Genomic DNA, 22,989 nt, shown 5'->3' with positions numbered 1-22,989 from the left:
TAAGTAGTAAATGAAAGAGGTTTTGGTTTTGGCAATGCTCCATTAGTTAGGATGCCATGCACTGCCCTACAATGCTACAAAACCAGGGTTCTTGAAGACAGAAAATCAACCACGGGCATCTTCTACAGCTGCATTTCAATATAATTTTATTTCCTTTTGCATTTTATTATTATTTAAAAGGTTTTCTTTATTTAGTTGACAGAGAGAGCACAAGCAGATGGAGCAGTAGGAAAGGGAGAAGCAGGCTCCCTGCTGAAGGGAACACGATGCAGGGCTCAATCCTAGGACCCCGGGATCATGACATGAGCCAAAGGCAGATGCTTAACCAACTAAGCCACCCAGGAGCCCCATATTATTGTTGTTGTTGTTTTTTAATGTAAATTCTATGCCCAACATGGGGCTTCAATTCTTGGGGCAGCAAGTTCCACCAACTGAGCAGCCAGGTGCCCCTACATTTTTTTTTTTAAGATTTATTTGTCAGGGGGCACCTGGGTGGCTCGTTCGGTTGAAGACTCTGCCTTCGGCTCAAGTCATGATCTCAGGGTCCTGGGACTGAGACCCACCTGCATCCCCCCCACCCCTCTCTGCCTGCCTCTCTGCCTACTTTGATCTCTCTCTTGTCAAATAAATAAAATCTTACCAAAAAAAAAAAAAAAAAAGATTTATCTGTCAGAGAGACAGACAGAGAGCGAGCGCACACAAGTAAGGAGAGCAGCAGGCAGAGGGAGAAGCAGGCTCCCCACCATGTAAGAAGCCTACATAGGACTCAATCCCAGGACCCTGGGATCATGACCCGAGCTGAAGGCAGCCACTTAACCAACTAAGCCACCCAGGTGTCTGGCCCCTAGAACATTTTAAAGTTAAAATTAAAGTTAAAGTTCTATTAGTAAGCCTTCCTGATTGTTGAGGTAGGCAGTAGATGGGATTATATAATAAAGAGAATAAAAAGGACTTAATTTATATTTATTTATATCACATAATTCAGCCCATATGAATGGATTACTTAGCAAAGCTTCCTCCCTCATTCCAACCCTACCCTCATTCCTGCAGCTGCTTAAGAAAACCATTAAGTAATAATCAGATAATAAGCACTACTATACATATATACATATAACTACTATATAAAAACACAAATAGTAAATCCTTGTTGTTACTTACCCTAAGCAGGTCACATAGAGGGACCCCCTGGGAACAACAACTCAGGCTGTAAAATTTGGAGTATTCTTCTCTGGTGAACTGCATCTCAAGTTCATATCTTTTGAAATATGTTAAAATGAAAACAATGAAACATAAAACAGATCTGAAAAAATTTACAGCAAGTACCCACATACCCAAATCTACATTAACACACTTTCCTTTAATTGGATTAATGGGGTACAGGATCCATACTTACCACTTTTAGATTTATTAATTTGATGAGATCTGACAAATGTGTAGTTATGTAACCAGTCCCGCGATCATGAGATAGAACCGTCCCAACACTCCAGGAAGTTCCCCACACCCCTCCGCAGTCAATCCCCAACCCCGGCAACAACTGACCTGTTGTCACTATAATTCTGTCTTTTCTTGAACTTCAGAGAGATGGAATCATACCATACGTAGTCTCTTGCGTCTTCTTTCATTTAGCAGAATGCCTCAGAGATTCACCCGTGTTGTTGCATGAATTAGTAGTTCATTCCTTTTTACTGTGAAACAGCATTCATTGTTTGCATGTGGCTTATCCTTTATACCAGCTGATGGAATTTTGGGGTGTTTCTAATTTTGGAGTATCCTAAATGAAGCTCTTATAAATATTCCTATACAGACTTTCATGGGGACATATGTTTTTACTTCTCTTGGGTAAATAGTGAGGAGTGGAATTGCTGGGTCATAGGGTTAGTATAATACTTAAGTTTAGACAAGAGGTAGCTTGTTATAATGTTTGAACCAGGAGAGAGCAACTTTGATAAAGGAGGATAAAGTTGGAAGATTCACACTACTTGATTGCAAGTACTATGAAGCTGCAGTTATTAAAATAATGTGCCAAACTGTTCTCTAAAGTCGCTTTTTACCTTTTTATCTTCCCATGGGCAATGTGTAAGCATTCCATCTATTCCTCCCTTGTCGCTGACAGGGGACAACGCCAATGCCAGTCTCTGTAACTTCATTCTAGTGAGTTGTAGAGGTGTCACAATTTTTCATTTCCTTAATGAGTAATAACTTCACACCCTTAATGAGTAGTAACTTCACGCTTTAGCACTTACTAGCCATTTGTTTTATCTTCCTTGATGTAATGCTTGTTCAATTTTGTCCTTTATCAGTTATGGTTTGCCTAAGGCTTGCCTTTTCATTTTCTTAACAGTGTCTCTTGAAGAGGATTTTTTGTTTTTGCTTGTTTTTAAGTAAGCTCCATGCCCATCATGGGGCTTGATCTCACAACCCTGAGATGAAGAGGCGTATGCTCCATCAACTGAGCCAGTCAGGTACCCCTCATTGTTTTTTGATGCTACTGTAAATTATTTTTTTTTAAGATTTTATTTATTTGACAGAGATCACAAGTAGGCAGAAAGAGAAGAGGAAGCAGGCCCCTTGCTGAGCAGAGAGCCGGATGCTGGGCTCAATCCCAGGACCCTGGGATCATGACCAGAGCCAAAGGCAGAGGCTTTAACTCACTGAGCCACCCAGGCGCCCCCAATTTTTTTTTTCACTTCAACTTTCAATTGTTTGTTCCTGGTATATAAAAATAGAAATTTTCTAGTACATTGACCTTGTATCCTGTGACCTTGGTAAGCTTTTTATTGTTTATAGGCTCCTTATCAGTTTCTACTTACACAATAGTATCATCTTCAAATAGGCAATTTTATCTTTCTTTCCAATTTGTGTTGTCCCCCCATCTGTGTTTTTTATCTCCTTTCTTGCTTTGTTGCACTTGGCTTAAACCTCCAGTCACTATGAATACAAGGGGTGGGAGCAGACATTCTTGCCTTGTTTGATGTATAGGGGGAAACTATCAGTCTTTCAGTATTAAAGATGTTGGGTTAGGTGTTACATAGTTACCCTTGGTCAGGTTGAGCCTTTTATTGCTACTTTACTGACAATTCCTACCATAAACAGGTTCTGAATCTGACAAACACTTCTTCTCAATGTAATGAAATGCGGTTTTCTTTTCTCCCGTTCAGTGTTGAATCACACTGGTTTTCAAATGTCTCCTCTAAGTTGTCCATTTCACAGACATCAATTTTTCACAATATTCCTTTTTGTAAGTCCGCAGGATCTGTGTCCTCCCATTTCTCATACAGATCATTTGTTTTCTGATTAGAAGTTTATCAATTGTATTGATATTTTCAAGAGCTAGTTTATTCTTTTCTTCTTTCGTATTTCACTGATTTCTGCTCCTAGACTTTTTCCTTCCTTGTACTTGTACTGCTTAGGTTAGAAATTTAAAGTTAATTAGAGATCTTATATTCCTTCTCACGTGTGTTTAAAGCTATGCATTTCCCACTAAGCATTGTCTCAGCTGAAGCCCCAACATTTTGGTATGTTGTGATTCTCATTTGCATTCTGTTCAAGTATTTTCTAGTATTCCTCCTAACTTATTTGACACGTGGATTATTTAGAAGTGTGTTGTTCTTCTGTTACTGATTCCCAGGTTAATTCCCTTGTGGTCAGAGGGTAAGTCTTCTAGGATATCAATTCCTCAGATTTGTGAGACTTTTAAGTAGGGGAACCTTGTCCTTGCTCACTTTCCCCTTCTGCTGATGGGATACAGATGACAAGGCCTTGGTGATGATGTAGTCACAAGATGGATAAGGTCTTGGACTTGAATCACCACGTGGGAGAGAGCAGCTTACTTACCAGGAACACTCGTTCGGGTGTACACAGAAGGAAGAAATGAACTTCCAGTACTTGAACCATTACAGGTTTGGAGCTCCTGGATTACAATGCTGCTCATCTTTTTAAGGCTCCCCTCTCTCCCTACTATTCTGAAAGGGAATTCTTCATAAAATTTAGATCACACTCTCCAAAGCACATCTGACCCATCTACTCAACAATTTTCATGTGCTTCCATTAACAGACAAAAACTTTACATGAATATAAACATATATGAAGTTTATTTTATCAGACAAGGTTCCTGTTTTTAAAAAATAAATTTTTATTGAAGTACAGCATACATACATAAATCCACACAAATATACTATCTCTATCAACATTCTATAGGATACATATAGCTGGAGAGATTTACAAAGCTGCCTACATGTGGGCCATTCTCTTCCTCCCCATCTTGTCTTTCGTATTTGCTGTTTTTGCAGCCCCAGTTATGGAGGAGGTCAAGAAGACGAGAGAGAAGAGGCACCCTCATACAGAAGTGTGCACAGAGGACCAAGCCACAGCTAATCCTTTCCCATCATCTGCCTGCAGCTGAGTTCCTCTGCCACCCGCCTCCAGCCATTCCCACTGTCTTAAGGGAAAGAGGATATGTTTTAAGGGAAAGAGGCAAAGAAGAAGGTAAGAAGAGAAGCTACGCTACTCTCCTTCCCCAGAGCAGACGCAAGACTCCAGCCAGGGCTGCTGCAAGACTAGTCACTTTACTTCCACCAGTCAGATATTGGTTGCAACATAATGGTACTTATTTAGTAAGAATGCTTTCTGCATCTTGTCCCACGGTGTGAAATGTGAATGAGTGTCCTTTGGGATGCTGCACTGTTCTGCTCTGGTGTCATCTACGCGTTGCACTTGGCCTCAGGCTATCAGCCTAGAGATAGTTTTCAGTTTTTTGGGTTTGTTTGTTTGTTTGTTTGTTTGTTTTGGTATCGGGGTTATTTTAAAAGTACTTAAGAATCACATATATAGAGGATGAAAAAGGGGATGTACCTTAAAAAAGACAAAAAAATAAAAAGAGTAAGACAACCAAATAAAAACCAGAAACCACCAGTTTTCATAGAAAGTAATGTAACAAGTTCAGAATTGTAAAAATGCATAAATGCTACAAGAAACACCATGAGTAAAAACCACCACCAGAAATCTGCATGTACATGTGGGAATGAGGTCAGAGTAAAAACTTAAGTTAGCCATGTTATACACAAGTGATCAGACCAACAGGAACTTATTTCCTATTTTATGCTGATGGAAAATAAGAAAATGATACTGGAAATCTAAGGATATTTCTGAGCGGCCCACTGTTTACATTAGAGACAAGTGTGGGGTAGGAACCTGCCACAACATCAGAAAGGGAAAAAGGTCATTCCAATTTTGGAAAAAGGCGCGCGCGCACACACACACACACACAAAGGCGCGCGCGCGCACACACACACACACACACACACACAGAAGGTAACTTGACACTAATCTCAGGGACAACCCCAGAATAGAACCTTCTAGTGTTTTCTAATTCTTCAGGAAAGAGAACATAACTGACTATAAATTAACAGGTATGACTTCATGAAGTTTTAGGGACAGTTACTTGCCTAACATCTGGGAAATGCAGGACTTCTGCAAGGAATGTAAGCTCTCCCAATATCCTTTATAACCTTGGAGAGATATGAGCTGATCAGTAAATCGCTACATCCTTACCTAACAGGTGCTGACTGATACCTTGGTCAACTTGTATCCTAGGGACAGTTTGGGAGGTCTACTATAGGCCATTAATCACAGACTTGTTTCATTCAATATACAAGACTTACATATGAAACTTCGGAGTGATCAGAAAAAGAAAGCAAATAGATCTTACATGGCTCCAAAAACATCTCAGAAGGTTAATGAATATAACACAAGAAAACTTCCGAAGAAATGCAGGTCCTGCAAAAGAGATTAAACAAAACACCACCAACACATGTGCAGGATGGTGGGGGGGAATTACTCAACAGCAGTAAAAATTGTTAACCTCTGAAGACTCACACCGTATCATGTGGTGCCATAAAAGCTAGTCCAACATCTGAAGAGTTGACAGATGAGTATTAACTAGAACAAAGGAATGACAGCTCTGCTACTTAAAAATGTTTAGCTCTGGGTTGTGTACTTTGAGAAAGACTTAGAAAACCAGAGCTTTTGCAGAAAAGGGTCTTGGATGGCAAAGACAATTAAAGCCATGACGTATGATGAATGAACTGGGAATAGAAAGAGTAAAGGCAGGAGTCAACACAGCAGCTGCTGTTCAACGTTCGGTCTCGAGCTAATAAGACAAATGAAGGGAGGAAACAAAGAACTGAACTGACTGGGACGGGTAGAGCTGCCCAAGATGAAAGTAGATTCTGGTTCCTGGAGGGTCAGACCAGAGGCTGCTAAATGGTTGTTTTTTTTTTTTCTTTCCAATCTTGAGATTCCATAAATAGATACTTGAAGATCGGACCAGCTACAAAATGTATTACTCCATTTCTGAAGACCACACAAATGACAATTCTTCAGAACTACTATGTTAAAACTTTTGAGTTGTAGTTAGAACTACAACTCATTCAGAATTTGTTTTTAGCCACTTTTTCTCTCTCAAATGGACATTTCTGTGTGTGTGTGTGTGTGTTCACCTAGTTTTACTGACATACAATTGAAACATGTGCTGTTTTTTATGTGAAATCAGTCTAGAAAATGTAAATTTATTTTGCTCAAGTTCAAGCAATCAGCATTGTATAAATTTTTCATGGTACACATCACTAGTAATAGTGTAGCACACTGTTACACTGTAATAGGGAATACTCTGTCTTACCTGCTATATTCATGCATGTTCCACCCTGAAAAAAGCAAAACGCCCTAAAAAAATCATATATACAACACAAACATAGGTTACTGAAAGAAATTCCTTTTCAAAGACAATTTTACATAGCCAATTTTCTAGGTACATTTAATTTATGGTTTTATTTATATAATTTAGGTTACCCCTACCTGGAAATGTTTGGTATAGAAAAACTAACCAATTCAAACTCTGTCTTAAAGGTATGTCTTAGTACACTACACACAAGCTCTAAATATAACTTCTGCATAGCTGAGATTGCTATAAAACCATTTCAACATTCATTCTCAAAGATTATCCAAAACATCAATAAATCCATGGAACACAATAAAGAAATCTGCAACTCCACATACTGCATCATAGAATTATCCAGAGATCAGACATGAATCTTTTCCTTGGTTCTCCCTAGAAGAAATGATCTACCGTCTTTCAAAAAATTTGCTATATTACTTCCTAGAATATTTTTACCAGTTCTTTGGAAAAGCAGGAATTAAATTTGGCAGCAAGACCAAACATTGGTTACTTTTTTCTTATCATTCTTTCTTACCCCTTTCAGTCTTGGAATAGAAATACAATCTCTCAGGAAGGGAATGTACATTGTTGCCATACAATTCTAGTCCTTTACTACTCCACTGTAGAAGTTAACAAATGAAATTGTGATAAAAGGCACAAAGAGAGGAGCTCACTTAGGTGACACGCCATCAAAAATACAGTACAGTTTTTTGGCCACTGGGAAAAGTATTTACAAGAAAATGCTTGAGCTAGTTTCTCGTTTAGCCAAGATATCCATTACCTCCTACATTCTTAAACACAAGTCTTTGACATCATCTAAATTAGTTTAAAAAGTGTCTAAGGGGGTTATTAAGATTTGTATGCACATTGAACAAACTGGAAATTTGTTCAGAATTTTCTGTAGACTGTGGACACTGAACCCGAGGTTCTGAAATGATTTCAGAGAGATCTGGACAGCACAAATACCAGAATCAAAGAAAGATGTTCTTAAACAAACATTTAGAAACCCAGTAACTTCTCATTTAAATGGTGCTTTTAGGATAAAGGAAATAATGGACAGATTAAAGCCTGCCTCTAACCGTGAGAATCCCTGGAATAAAACCAAAATACTACCCCAAAGCCACGGGTGTTTAGTCACAGGGACAGAGAAGAATATGATTTTTAAAGGTACAGGGGCAGTTTTTCTCTGCCTCCTTTAATGGGCTGTAAGATTACCTGTTCACAGCAGTATAAATAATACAATTATATAATGTTGGGTTCATTTTTCTTTCAGGTTTAAAAAAAAAAAACAAAACAAAACACCTTCATGTCCTTGTACTTTTAGGGGCTTGGAAGGTCTGCCAGCCACTGCCTTTCTTGTCACCAGAGCCCTCGGCGGGTTTACAAATGGACATGCCCGAGACTGCCATCTGGTGGAAATGATAGAAATTAAAATGATTTTGTTGTAATTAAGTCCGTTGTCTACAAAGTATGAATTAAAAACATATGGTGGGGGGATTATTCATTCATAACAGCAATAAGAAATATAAAATAATAAGGAATTAACTGAAGAAATGTGTCAAGCATATGGAGAAAACTATAAAACTTTATTGGGGGCATAAAAACACTCATATAAATAGATACAGCATTTTCCTGGAATGGAGTTCTTCTCTGCCAAAGATACCAATGACACCCCCCCCCAAAACTAAACTAAACATGTAACAATTCAACATTAACAGGATTTTTATTCGGCAAGGAAATCTTGACCGAATTAGTCAAAAGTTCATCTGAAGGAGTAACACTGAGTTTTTGTTCAAATAGAGTAATAAGGGAGCATTTTCCCTACCAGATGATAACATATATAATAAAACTATGATACTTACGATGACATACTGATACATAATACAAAGCAATGAAATAGAATGCCCATAAAAATACAAGCATATACAAGAATATATAGTAAAAGGGCATTTTCAAATAAATGAGAAAAGATTGGCTTATGTATTAGCTGGTGTAAAGGGATAATGGAAAATATTACATTAAATTTATGCCACAGAGTTATAGCCCAGAATAAGTTTGACTAGTATTATCTATTTATAACAAAAAAAGTTGTAAAAGAAATTATATGTAAATATTTACTTACTCAGAATGTGAAAAGATTGTCTATGTATACAACTGAAGGTTGAGACTGTTAAAGAAAACAGTAAAATTCTAAAACTTGTGAAGTTTATTTACTTAAGTAATCTCTACACCCAATGTGCAGCTCGAACTCAGGGCCCCAGGATCAAGAGTCCCATGCTCTTCTGAGCCAGCCAGGTGCCCCAAATTCTAAAACTTCTGAATATAAATAAGCAAGGGACACTTCTCAAAACTCATCAAATTGAACACCCAAGATTCTGGCAGTTTACTGTATGTAAATTTTACTTCAATTTTCAAAAAAGTAAAGCAAAAAATAAACCCCACTATATTTGATTTCAAATGCATATGGAGGATAAAAGTGTTATTTTTTAATATTTTTGACCAGAGAACTATCCAATACTCTTCAGAGTTATTTTAGCTCTCATGTCTGCCTTTCCAATCACAGCAGAAAGACTTTATTCTTACTGTAGGAAAAACTGACACAGAAACAAAGTTACTGTGTAAGAAAAAAAGCACAGAAATAAAGTATCATGGAGTAAGATTTTTTTGGGAGGGGAAAAACCCATGTTATTGAGTTTGCAGTTTTTCAGGAATTAGGTCATTTCTGTATTGTTAGATATCCTTTGTCCTTAGTCCCATCCCTCAATATCCTTATTTAAAAAGACAAACAATAAATAATAAAATAATTCACAGCTTATTTGAAAGAATGGTTGATGACCTAAATATACAAAGAGCTCTCACAAATCAATGAATAACTGTATTAGAAAATGAACAATACACTGAATAGGCTTTAATAAAATCTAAAAATCAGCCGAAATGTGAGAAAAACATTGAACAATAAATGTTCAATCTCATTAATAATCAAATAATTGAAAATTAAGTCAAGAAAATATCATAAATTACAGTATTTTACCTATCAGTTTGGCAATGCACAATTCTTAAAGAGAAAGCAAAAGACACATGCATTTTTGTATACTGTTGGGATTATTAATTGGTACCCTCTTCCCAAAAGGCAATTCAGGAACACTAAATTCACCTAGTTTCTATATTTTTTTAAATTCAAAACTTTATAAAAAATTCAAACATACAGAAAATTACAGAGAATATAAGATACCCTTACCCACCACCCAGATTTAACCAATGTTAACATTTTTGTTTGTTTTTGGGGGGCAGGTTGAGGTATAGAAATAAAGATCTCACTTTGCAATGCTTCTGAATAAATGCTATCCTAAATCATTCCTGTGAATGTTTTTTATTATTTACTTATAAATTATATATCATATTCCCTCATCCCTCAACTCTGAAGATTCCATTATTTTCTGTGCCACTCTTAATGCATGATTAAGAAAATGATAACTATGAAATTATTTATTTTTAAGATTTTATTTGAGAGAATGAACGAGAGAGAGAGAGAAAGAGAGCACAAGCAGGAAGAAGCAGGCTCCCCACTGAGCAGGGAGCCTGATGTGAGCTGGATCCCAGGACCCTGAGATCAGAACCCAAGCCGAAGGCAGACACTTAACTGACTGAACCACCCAGGTGCCCTGAAATGATGCTTTAATAACACTTAGGATTTTTTTATACCAATTGTTAATACAGTAGGGTTTGGTTTTAAGCAGGTCTTGAACTCAAGACCCTGAGATCAAGAGTCCTACACTCTACCAACTGAGTCAGCTGGGTGCCCTGTAACAGGTTGAGACTTTTTAAAAACTTGTCATTTCTGTTTTGCTTACACAGTAACTTTGCTTCTGTGTTAAATCCTATATGATCATTTGGAAGACATTTTAAACAGCATTAGACTTAACACATGGAGTCCCAACCACAACCAAAGGGTACTCATGGAACTGAAATTGGAATCACTGTTACCAAGCAGGGGCAACTGGGCTTAGCCAACAACGACTGAAAGATGCCACTGACCTAAGTAAGATGCTTCTCCATTGTGAAGAAATTAAAACATGAAAAAGTGCATTTCGGAATAAATTTTTGCCATGAAAGCGGTCCCATGACATCTTCTAGAAGCTGGTATTCCACTCTGTTTTGTTTTTTTTTTTTTTTTTTTTAGTATTAAGAGGGTTTGCTGCCTAAGAAGGAAAAGCCAACAGCAACTAGCTGTTGCCAGAGCATGGGACCCTCAGCCCAGCCCTCCAGCATTTTCACTAAGCACCCCAGGAAAAACTGTTTTGTACTGAAGGGTACTTACTAGTAGGTTGAGTTATTCCTCCTGGGAAACACCTGCTTCAAGTCAGGAAAATGGGTCCACAGACCGTCTCTTCAATGGCCCAGAAACTGACATACTTATCAGCTCAGCCTGAGACGCAGAAGTTATCGATACTCTTGCCTCAGGGCCCAAAAATTCAGTAACCAAGAAATATACACAAAATCAACATTTAAAAGGATCAAAACTAATATGAACACCACGACGAACCAAGATCAGGTTTTAAATAAAGACAGAATTGCTTTTAGCAGGCAGGGCTCTGTCGCTGGTCCGGCCAGCTTTACAGGGATAGACGAGAGGTCAGGGACGCTGTGCGGCCACACCAGCTTCACATGTAAATGAGCAACAGGAACAGCCATTTTCATAGGCAGGCCAAACAATTTTCAACAGTAGGTGTCAAGTTGGATGCAGGCTGCTAAGAAGCAGAGTGTGGATTATTTGCTGTATTTTTCTTAAAAAGGAACGAAGTTTATGAAAGATGAAGGCAACGTGTACCTGCCAGGTAGGAACATTTACAAAGCCATAGTCACTAAAATGGTGTAGTATTTTACAGCGTTAGACAAAAACAATAGAACAGAATGGAGAGATGAGAAATGGATGACATATGTCGGAAATTGGCATGTAAGAGGCTGGCAGGATGTTGGCACAATTAGCTAGCAGAATGCAAAACATTCGACCTCTGACTCCACACGATGAACACCAGTAAATTCAAGATGGATTAAAATCCTGGGCACCTGGGTGGCTCAGTGGGTTAAGCCGCTGCCTTAGGCTCAGGTCATGATCTCAGGGTCCTGGGATCGAGTCCCGCATCGGGCTCCCTGCTGAGCAGGGAGCCCGCTTCCCTCTCTCTCTCTGCCTGCCTCTCTGTCTGCTGTGATCTCTCTCTGTCAAATAAATAAATAAAATCTTTAAAAAAAAAAAAAGATGGATTAAAATCCTAATATATTCTGCACTTGAGAGGTAGGACGAAGACTTGAAAACTACTGGAAGAATACATGAACTTGAGATGGCAAAGATTCTTTGAACAAGACAGACAGGAGTACAAACCATAGAAGACTGATAAATTTTAAAAGGCCCCATAAACAAAGTATTGAAAAAAAAAAAAGGCTATGTTTTGCAACACATATAAACAAAGGATTAGTATCCAGACTACACATAAAATACTACAAACAAAAAAAGTGGCAAACCGAAAAACAAGCAAAGGATATATATTTCAGAGGAAATTCAAATGGCCACGTAGAGAGGTTTGCCTCACATGCAACTAGATATACAAATTAAAACAAACTATTTCACGGTCACATAACCAGCAAATTTAAAGTCTGACACTATCAGCAATAACTGAGAATGGAGACAGGTAGAAAAACGGGAATTTCTGTACATTTCTAGTGGAAATGAAAACTAGTATACCTTTAGTACAATGCATTTGCAATATTAACTTGAAGGTATGCATACCTAATAACCTAGAATTTTATTTCTAGGCAAATACTAGAAAAACTCTAGTACACGTGCTCAAGGGACACATGCCAGGAAGCCCCCTGCATCAGTTTTTTAAGTAAAGAGTTACGGATCATCTAAATATCCCTCAATGGGGAAAATGGTTACACTGTGGTACAGTCATACAAAGGAATATTATACCAGTTTTTAACCCTTAGCTTGTTTTATAGAACACGGGATGTAGAGGTAATAATGTGAGCAGATAAATTCAAACCTGAGGCTGGGAATAACATCCTTTCCTCCCCCTAATAGCCCCATCCAAATCAAAACAAAACGGTTGATGTGTGGGGGAAGGGGTAATGAGATGGCTGACCCCTTGTGGTGGGTGATATCTGCCTCTTGCTGCAACTTCATTCCCCTTCCCCACCTTCTGAATAGGTAAATCTTAACTTTTGGATAGACCACAAATCAAAACCTGTAAATATCATTCATAGCTCAGCCAACATTCTTGTAAGTTTCCTTCCTTGTAACAGAGTTTACTGTTCACTTTCATTCACCAAGTCACATATATACTCTCTGAGCCTAGTGATCTTCAAACTTTCCAATGTCATTACACCTTTACTCAAATCACTTCTTAGATGGAATCCCAAGAAATAACATAGAAAAAAGCAGAACTGCTCCGGAGGTTGAAAAATGGTAACCTTGCAATTATAACATTTTAGGAAGTTTGAACTACACGAAAATTCTTAAGACTGTGAAGATTATTTTGGAGTATATATAATTTTGAAATGTGAACTCTTCCTGAAATGCTTTTACATTCCTAAAGAACCTGTAATTCCAGGATTAATAAAATCCAGTTACTACAACAGGATCAAAGTTCTAGAACACTGATTGCCAGTTTTACCTAAGATCAGTTTCAATAGCAAATATTAAATCTTTAAAATTGCTTAGACGATGCTTACTCATAAGCAAAAATCTCATGAAAATAAACTCCACAGTCCTCTAAATCATGTCACTGTGGAATTCTGCCAAAATAAATTGCACCTCATGTCTTCAAGACTTAATGAGACAAACTCCTCTGCATAGTGAGTGCACAAGTGAAAATAAGCACAAGTGACCCAGGAGAGGGAAAGAAGGAATGAGACCCCTACATCAAGAGTAATTCTTGGATTGTACTGGTACTCTTCACCTCAAATACATGCCCAAGTATCTTCATTAGAAGTAGATATTATGTAAAATATTAAAGATAATAAAAATAGAAAATAAATGGAAAACCCATTTGTTGTACAGATCTAATTACTCAAGAAATCACTATTGCCATTATAGACTAGGGTTATTAGTCAAGGGGGGGAAAAATCCTAAAACGTTGACTCCACCCATATTTGAAAGGTATGGTGTTTTGCCCTACTAGAGTTGTAGGTATAAGGGATAGAAGGATAACTAACCTCCTAATACTCAAGATCACGTACCCCTCATTCCTGAACTAGAAGAGCAAACCATCACTTACATTTGAACAGGAAACCATGTATTTAGTCAACAGAAGTGTCTGCCAGGTAGAATAAAATTAAAACAAAATTAGGGGTAGGAGAGAAGAGACCACAGCCAGGAAAACCAGCAAGAAGAGAACCAGAACCGACGTAGTCACAGCCTGAAAAGAAACTTATTCTGTATTAGTAGCTACCCTGGTTTACTTCTGGACCACAAGGCAACAAACATAATCCAAAACAATGGGCAAAAATAAACACCTGCTCAGTATTTTCATTAAAGCTTACAGAAAAATTACCAAAATTGAATAGAAAAAAATCTTAAAGCAATTGAATGAACATAGACAACAATGCAAAAGAAATCATAATAATGCCCACCAAACAATTTATTTGCAAAACCAAGTAACTGCGAACTGCTTTGAGAGGACTTAAATTCTGGTCATAATGATTGTTACATTAATATTTCACTGTCTTACAAATACAATGGATTTTGTGCATTGTGTTAACATGTGAAAAAAAATCACAATATGATTCCTTAGTATTTAGCCACCCAAAACAAACTGTGTTCTAAAATCTTTAACAAATGCTTTCCCTTACTAGTTAAACCAGATTATCTTCAAGACACAAAGGCAACTTAGAAGAGGAAATGTGAATTTGAGAAGTCACTGAAAAATGGGATCTAAATTCAAGAAAAGAAAGTATGATTTGGCCAGCAAAAGAAATTCAATGGACAAGTTCTGGTTAATTTCTGTGATTGAAGCTGAATAAAAACTCAGCTTAACTCCAGCAACACAGATCAATGCTCTGGTTTGACTGTATACTTTCCCACATCTGGAACACACACACATTTGTCTTCTGATGATCAATCTGTTGTCTGAAAACAAAAACGCCATTCATAACATCAAAATACTTATTTCCTTATTAATGCATGGTCTCATTCCATCAAGTATTTCAGGTAGTTTAGTTTGGAATATAAACTAGTAATACTCTAATTTCTGACTCAAATGTTGGACTAATATTATAGAAACATCTGTCCTCAACTGATACCATCTGAAACCTGGTCATTAAAAGACTTTTTTTTTTTTTTTAAAGATTTTATTTATTTATTTGTCAGAGAGACAGGCACAGCGAGAGAGGGAACACAAGCAGGGGGAGAGGCAGGCTTCCTGTGGAGCAAGCAGACTGATGTGGGGCTCGATCCCAGGGCGCTGGGACCATGACCCGAGCTGAAGGCAGAGCTGAAGGCAGACGCTTAGCGCTTAACGAGCCACCCAGGCGCCCCATTAAAAGACATTTTTGAAGACGGACTAGGAAAACAAAACAAAACAAAGACCTCAGAGGGCATGACAGCACCATCTCTTTTCCCCTAGGGAGACTGATTTATTATATGGAAACTTCATCTGAGTTCTAAATTTTGCTACAGTTTCTTAATAAGACCAAGTGCCTAGTCAGGTGGCTAGAGAGCTCACCAAGAACTATGAAAAGATATCAAAACCCAACTGAATGCCCCACATCTGGAAAAAAACAAAACTGACTTAAGGACTTAGGGAGAATTCAGAGTTGCGATACTTTTAACTAAACACATTTAGAACAAAAAGCTCAAGTGTCTTAAGTAAATATTTTAATTACCAAGCCTCATTATTGGGCAAGAAAGATGAGACAGAAATTAGGAATTTTTTTTAAACGCCTCTAAGGCAACTTTACTCAACACTGTTCAATGTTCTGAAAATTGAAAATCTAATAGAAAAACTTCAACATAAAAGTCCTGACCCATTTAATGGTCATTAAAAAAAAGAAAAGTCCTATCTTTATCTGGCCAACCCCATGTGACATCTCATTTGTGGCAAAATGATTTTATTTCAAATAACACCAACTCACAGTCATTGAAGACATCTTGAAAGACTGAAGTGATCTGAATATATGCAATATGAAAACCGAACTCTTTTGTTAAGTTTAACCTCAGAACAGTTTCCCAAGTTGAAAACCATCATAGGAATTTTCTGACAAAATCCACCTTGTTCATCTTCCTAAGCAGAACAGTGACCACAGTCACCATCTTCCCCCATCTCAATTTTATGTGAGATCGACATGTTAAGATTCACTTAGTAGGGCACTGTGATGTTTGGAATCAATGAACACACAATACAGCCATCCCAACGGACAGAGCAGCAACTCTGAAAGTGTGGGGGGTGCCACAGAACCTTTCCAGGAGGTCTATGAGATCAGAACTATTTCTAATACTTACTCTTTTTCAACCCACTGATGCTTGCACTGACTGTGCAAAAGAAACAGGAGGTAAAACTGCAGGTACCTCGGTGGGAATCGACACAGACAACAACTCATTAGCTGCTACTGTATCTTCATGCCGCACTCAGAGAAAAGGAAGGACGAAAGCCAGTTTCAGGGGACAGTGCCCTCAGCGAGGCAGTAAGAATTTTTATTACACCTCTACCCTGGAGTATGCAATCTTTTTAATATCCCAAACGATGACATGCGAAGCACCTGCTTTTCTAGAGCACGCCGGAAGTGCGATGGCTGTCGCTTCTGATTGATAGTGAGCTGTGCGCTGAACCAGCTGCTTCCGAGGAGCGCCTTTTCTACTTGAAAGAAAGAATGACTGACAGACTATGGTGAGTCAGCAGACACTTTCTCGAGAGTAAATGAAGGCAGCCTGTCACTCAAGGAAAACGACAGACAATATTTGGTGCCAGAGACAAAAACGTCACCTTTCAAATGAAAATCAGAATTCTGAAAAATCTGTATCCATTGCCATGAGCTTGACAGTTTCCCAATACTTAAAATATTTTTTCTGATGAGATGTGTTATATTAAGAAAAAAATTTTAAACACTGCATAATAACATGTCAATATTCAGAAGAACCATGTAATTCAACGAACTTGTATTTTCCAAAAGATCAATCCATGATGTTACCAAATCATGCCCAAGTAGGACATCCATTCAAAACTCCCAGCAAGGTAGATCAGATGGGTTTTAGTGTAGGAGTACAAAGTGGACGGACAGTTTCAGACTTCACATCTCACCTAACCTTCAAGAAACTACCAGTTCCCAAGTTCTGATAAGGAATCAAACAGAACAGTCGCGATTGCCTGAAACTATTAAAACGCTCCCTTCCAAATACACACATTTGTGTGAGGCCAGATTTCTTCGTGTACTTCCAACAAAGCGCCACATTTGCAACAAAATGAACACACAATCAGATAGGAGAATCCAGCCCAACATTAAAGGGTCCACAAAAAACGAAAACCAGCCGCACCTTTTCACACTAAATTTTCTAGATTTGGAAAATAATTGTTTTTCAAAAAAACAATGGTACTTACGTTACCAGGCAATGGTTTCATTTTTTAATGAATTAAAGTAGTATGTAAAATTTCTTGGCTTTAATTTCTAACGTGATAAATAACGTAAATAAAATAAAAACCCACAAAAGCAAAGTTCTTTGGGATCTTTAACCTTTAAAAATATAAACTGAAAAAAACATATATAAATGGGTCCTAAGACTAAAGTATTTGAAAGCAGCTAGACTAGAAAATGCAGATTAGTAAAGACTGAGTTCCATTTTTTTCTTTCGCTAATTCACACATTATTTGTATTTCAAGGGTCACTAAACCACCTGAAAAAGGTTTTTTAAAAGCAGGGAGGTTTGAAGAGGGGGTTAATTAGTACTGTCTTACACAGTTTCGTTAATTCCTCTTTGGAATTACGGTTCACCTACATGGTTTTGTATGAAAAATTTCACAATAAATAAATAAATAAATAAATATCCCAACTATGTAAAATGTTTAAAAATTACATTCAAGACTGGATTTTACTTTCAAAAACATACCAAATAGTAATATGTCACGCTGTTTTGATCAATTCTTTATTTAGGTAACAAGTTGGTTATGTTCACTGCATTGTAAGAAACATCACAATATCATACTGGAAAGATACTATCAGTACAGGGTTGGATCAGAGTGGACAGTATGAACAATAAACCATTTTGCATTCTTCATTCCCTATCTTTTTACAACTCCCCGAACCCAGTAAAGGGACAGATAGCTTTTAACATCATCATGTAAAGCACTTTAACTTACAAGGCTAAAATCTAAAGAATAAATAAAATATATTGTGGCAATAATTCCTTTTAGACCAAAAATCAGGTGCACAATAAATCAAATGATCAGGAAAGCTGTCTGTATTCAAATGTGTGGCTCTCCAGAAACAGCTTCAGGAAAATGTTACAGAACATATCATGAATTCCATTTCACACAGGACCAGATGATGACTCATTTTTAACTACACACAAGGGCAATTACATCCTGCTGAAACACAATTTAAACATATAGGAAGATGTTTACAAAGCATCCACAACATGTAAACCATGTACAAATGGATACATTCATTGCTTCTCCTACCCCAATAGCTTCTTTTCAATAAATATTTTACTCTTCATGTTCAGCATTCATTGGATTTACTACATGCAAAACTCAAAAAGAATTCAAGAATTCAAGGTTATTGTAAAAATAGAATTAAAATAATAATCTTCAAGTACCTTATGTGACAGCCACTCTGTACCGTGCCCAATGTTATAAAATGAAAGGTTACTGAACCCATGAAAATATCTCTGTAATATTTCCTTAGATCTAAAATAGATAATTTTAAATGTATTTATAGTCATTTCAATGTGATATTCTGAGCTTTTAAAATAACGTAAACAATTAAAAATTATACCAAATTACACACAAAACTTGTATCTTAAAAGCTGAAAAATTAAAACTATAGAAACCCACATGTAAAACAAAATCACAATTTACATTATAAAGGCAAATCTCATCATTTAAAAAAATTTGCAGCAGTGAGATGTCAAAGCAAATTATAAATAGCCATAAATTAATCCATTTGGTTTCAAAAGATTTGCTAGTGAGAGCTGAAGGATGTAGTAGGTACATGCATAAAATTTGTAAGGGTTTATAATATTATTGCCAAATACACTTTATCTTGAAAAGCAGGCAATGTTACAATTTGGACATTATTGGAGAACCCAGTTTGGTAATACAGGTAAAATTAGAAAAAAAATTAAATAACAATTAATAATAAATATATGTCCTATAGTAAATTGCTCAAAGGAAATTTCAAGCCACAGAGCTGCAAAAGGCTTCCAACTTGGTGAACTGAGAAAGGAACATCCCATACAATTCTTTACTCTTACATGCTTATATGTTGTGTGTCTTGTCTAAAAAACAAAAAACAAAAACAAAAACATAATGTATCTTCAGAGTACGGCTAACTATATTCCCATGCACCTCAGGCAGAGTTTGTTATTTGTGGTGAAATAACTCCGTTGGTTCCTAGGGCCCAAAGTTCAAATACAGATGTAACCAGTATGCCTGAGGTCGGCAAAAAATACTGTAGAACAGGCAATGCTACAAGTGGCAATTATTAGAAAACACAAATATGAACAAATGATGGGAAATGCTAATGATTTTCTGCTCATATCACAAAACGGTGGGAATCCACAAGAATATTTTTCCCTTGTATTGAAGAAAATTGTGATTAAAAGTTTTTTTCCCCCAATTTTCAGAATCAAAAGCATTTTAGAAGGTTTATAAGGCTACCATGGGTCTTCTAGATCTCCAGCACCCTACAGGAAGAGAAAAGGAAGAATATTATTACTATTTACCTCCACCACTGCCGGGTTGGATTGAATTTCAAAAGAAAACAAAATGAGATGAACAAATTACCTTCCTTTCTCTGTATGAAAAGGCACTTTTACAGAGAGGTGTGGGTAGTGTATACTGTGTGCATACACATGGATCTATCTAATACAGATAGGAAAGTAGTTGGGGTTTTTTTTCCTTCCCTCTCCACCAAATGCCTTCCTCTTTCTCAAATCACTTAAAAATATTCTGGCATTGGAAAAATAGATCAAGAACATCAGCTACATCCGAAGATCCAAAGTTTCAACTTAAGGCACCGGAAGCAAGTTTAGATACATGATAAATAAAAACATGACGAGGAAAAGTTATATGTTCTACATTCACAAAATTCTTGTTTTAAGAAATATTTTCCCATGTGACTGATAGCCACCTGCATCTTAAAAACCTATCTTAACAAAAGCAAAACTCGTGTCTGCCACTATTTAAAATATCCTGTAATTCTTGCATTTCTTAGTATCTGATGAAAGCAAAGAGGACAGTGTCACATTCTTTAAAACGCTCATCATTGACAACTCAGACATGTCTATGTGTGTCCATACTGGCCAAAAATCAATATTCTGTATCACAAAAAGGGGATAAGAAACAGAATGGATTTGAGTAGGAAAGACTTCTCAAAATGTTTTCTTTTCATTAATGACCAAAGCCAAGCCAAAAGTTCTCTAAATTTTCTACCAGTACAAAAGAATTTCTACGAGGTATTTTTCCAATATACCAAGCCTGATTATTTAAAAATTTTTTTAATTTAAAAATAAGTACAACATGCATAGATTATTCCATATCACATGCTTTATTTGGACTTGAACACTTATAATTTCATTCTAAACACTTGGTTGACATACATTTTGATGTATGTAATTAGGCTATACAGAATATACAAACCAAAGCTGCATCAATAATACATAGGTTTTTCAAAAATTAGGTATCAATAAAGAATACAGAGAAAAGAAAAACAACCACACATCCAACAGCTCAGAACGTCTAAAAATAAAACTACAGAGATGTAAAATATAAACAAGTCAAAGAACACACAAATTATCATCCTTGGGGGGAAAAAAAATTACAGGCCAGAATCTGCCAATCTTTGAAGAACTAAAATCACTAAAGGAAACACAAATTTATTACAAAGCTAGCTATGAGTGTACTGGTATGTAAAATAATGTGAAGCAGTAGAATTCTACAATTACAAGCTTTTCCACAATATAATGTCATCTTGCTTATCAGTAAGTAATCTCTAATCCTATCTAGTATGAAGTTAACTACTGATCTGAGTAACTAGTAGCCTCATTTCTGGCATACAATATGAAATAACATATAATTTTATTGAATTCAAAGTACTATAAATAGCCCATTTTAAACTATCTGATAAAGGTGTATGCAAAGGCCTTCTTAAAAAAACAAGGCTATATGAGTGTAATAAAACTAGTTTACCAAGATTCAAATAACAAAACGGTTCTATAAATGCATACATTATACTTCCTAAGTAAAAACCAGCAAATCAAAAGATCACAAAAATATTACCACGAAGTCAAGTCATATTTGTTCACCACTCATCTTTGTCCCTGCATCTTCATTATAGCTGTCTAATTCAGCAAGAGCACTGTTTGATTCAGTACGGCTTGCCTGCATTGTCAATGGGCTTCCAGCATCACTGTTCGAAGAAGTAGCTGTGGCCGCTGGGTCAGCAGGGCTTTCTTCTCCCTCTACTTTAGCTAGCCTGTAACTAGTCAGCATCTCCTCCAGAAGTTGTCGGTAGTTTCCCCTATGATTAATTCTCATTTGCCTGAGAGCTTCCACCAATTTTCCCTGTGATCCACTTTCCTCTGCTTCCTCGGAGGCCTTTTTTTAAGATTCAAGACCCCAGTGTCAGTAGACAAACCAGGATATCACATGTATTTCATAACATCATCACAGCAAAACACTCATTTCTCTATCACGAGTCATAGTCTAAGCATGAGAACATTTCATTAAGTATCAAGTCTTACTTGTGTCAATAAAATTTCCACTTGAAATATCAAGTTAATTTCAGCAAATTACCATGAACTAGTTTACATCTTATTCACACTGGCGTTTGAAGCTTCCTCTGAAATTTACTCGGCTATTAGAATTCAACAGCAACACAAGCATTTCCTAAAACTGACTTGCTTAACAGAAAAAAAAACAGTAATTGGCTAGAATGATTTAGTACAAAAGGAAATTAGTGTTTAAAGCAATAGGAGAGGACAGAAAAGCAGGCCATTAGAACATTAGTTTCTTCATCACTGCTGCTAAATAATAGGTAAGGAGAGGAGGTACGAAATGTAGAACTATATAAATTTCGACTGCATTTTCGGGAAATTCTAATGCTGTTGTGGGTGAAAATTTAATTTCCTCTTTGATCTTACGTATTTTAATAAAAACATTTCTAGATCAAAATAAACTATTTTAAATTTAATAATAAGATATGAACAGGAAACTCACTCCTTTTATGTTTTATTAAATTTTGGAAAACTTGTAGGTTTCTACAACAGCAGCTACTTAACCTTGTTAGCAGGACAAGCTCTAACATGGAAGGTGATTCACAGTTAAGAGCTAAGCTGATGGTCTAAATGCAAGACAACCTTACACTGTGTGCCTCTGGATGTGATGCATTAGGGATGCAGAACCACATCCTATGTTCTCGCCTAAAAATGTTTAATATAAATCTAATAAAGTGAATTCCCAATTTACAGGAAAACAGGGAATAGAGAATCGCATTAAAGGACACCACAAGAAAACAATCATATGATCCAGAATGTAGGACATCCTGTTCAAAGTTGGCTCAGAGTCTTCTTTCTCAGTGGCAAGGGTAAAAAAAAAAGTGGGGGCCCTATTACAGACATTATTAATATGCTTGACTGGTAACAGCCTGAGACCATCTTTCGAAATAACTACTATCACAGACACGCTAGAGACAACTGGGAAAATCTGGACTTGATACTAGATAATAATCTTAATTTTCATCAGTATGATTAAGAGTATCATGGTCATGTAGAAAGACGTCCTCACTTTTTTTCTCCTTTCTCAAGTAAATGCTACACCCAACATGAGGCTTGAACTCATGACCCCAGGATCAGGAGTCGCACACTTTACCAACTGAGCCAGCCAGGCGCCCTGAAATGTCCTCATTTTTAAGAGTGGCATGCCAAAATATGCCAAAATGATGCCTGCAATTTGCTGTCAAAAGGTTCAGTGGAAAAAAAGGGAAAAAAAGGTGTATACACACACACACACAAAGCAAATACGGTAAACTGTTAACTGTTGAATCTAGGGAGAAGGTGGATCATTTCAATT

General features: G+C 36.8%; 1 protein-coding gene across 2 annotated transcripts in view; it reads right to left on the bottom strand.

The window, feature by feature from the left end:
* Window positions 1-17,826: 17,826 nt before the first annotated feature.
* The window catches only part of PPM1B (protein phosphatase, Mg2+/Mn2+ dependent 1B), an 81,949-nt gene continuing 76,786 nt past the window's right edge, over window positions 17,827-22,989 (bottom strand). The window contains exon 6 of one of the 2 annotated variants that reach the window (XM_044263620.1): window positions 17,827-19,604. In XM_044263620.1, the coding sequence (XP_044119555.1) occupies window positions 19,575-19,604 (30 nt within the window). In that variant the 3' untranslated portion in view covers window positions 17,827-19,574. Of the gene's footprint in view, window positions 19,605-20,451; window positions 21,517-22,989 lie in introns of those variants that run through there. The other variant, XM_044263619.1, reaches the window with a different exon arrangement.

Source organism: Neovison vison, chromosome 8, assembly GCF_020171115.1.
Source record: "Neovison vison isolate M4711 chromosome 8, ASM_NN_V1, whole genome shotgun sequence".
NCBI lineage: Eukaryota > Metazoa > Chordata > Mammalia > Carnivora > Mustelidae > Neogale > Neogale vison.
Note: the sequence above shows the minus strand (reverse complement) of the source record. Positions and strands in the feature narration are given on the sequence as shown.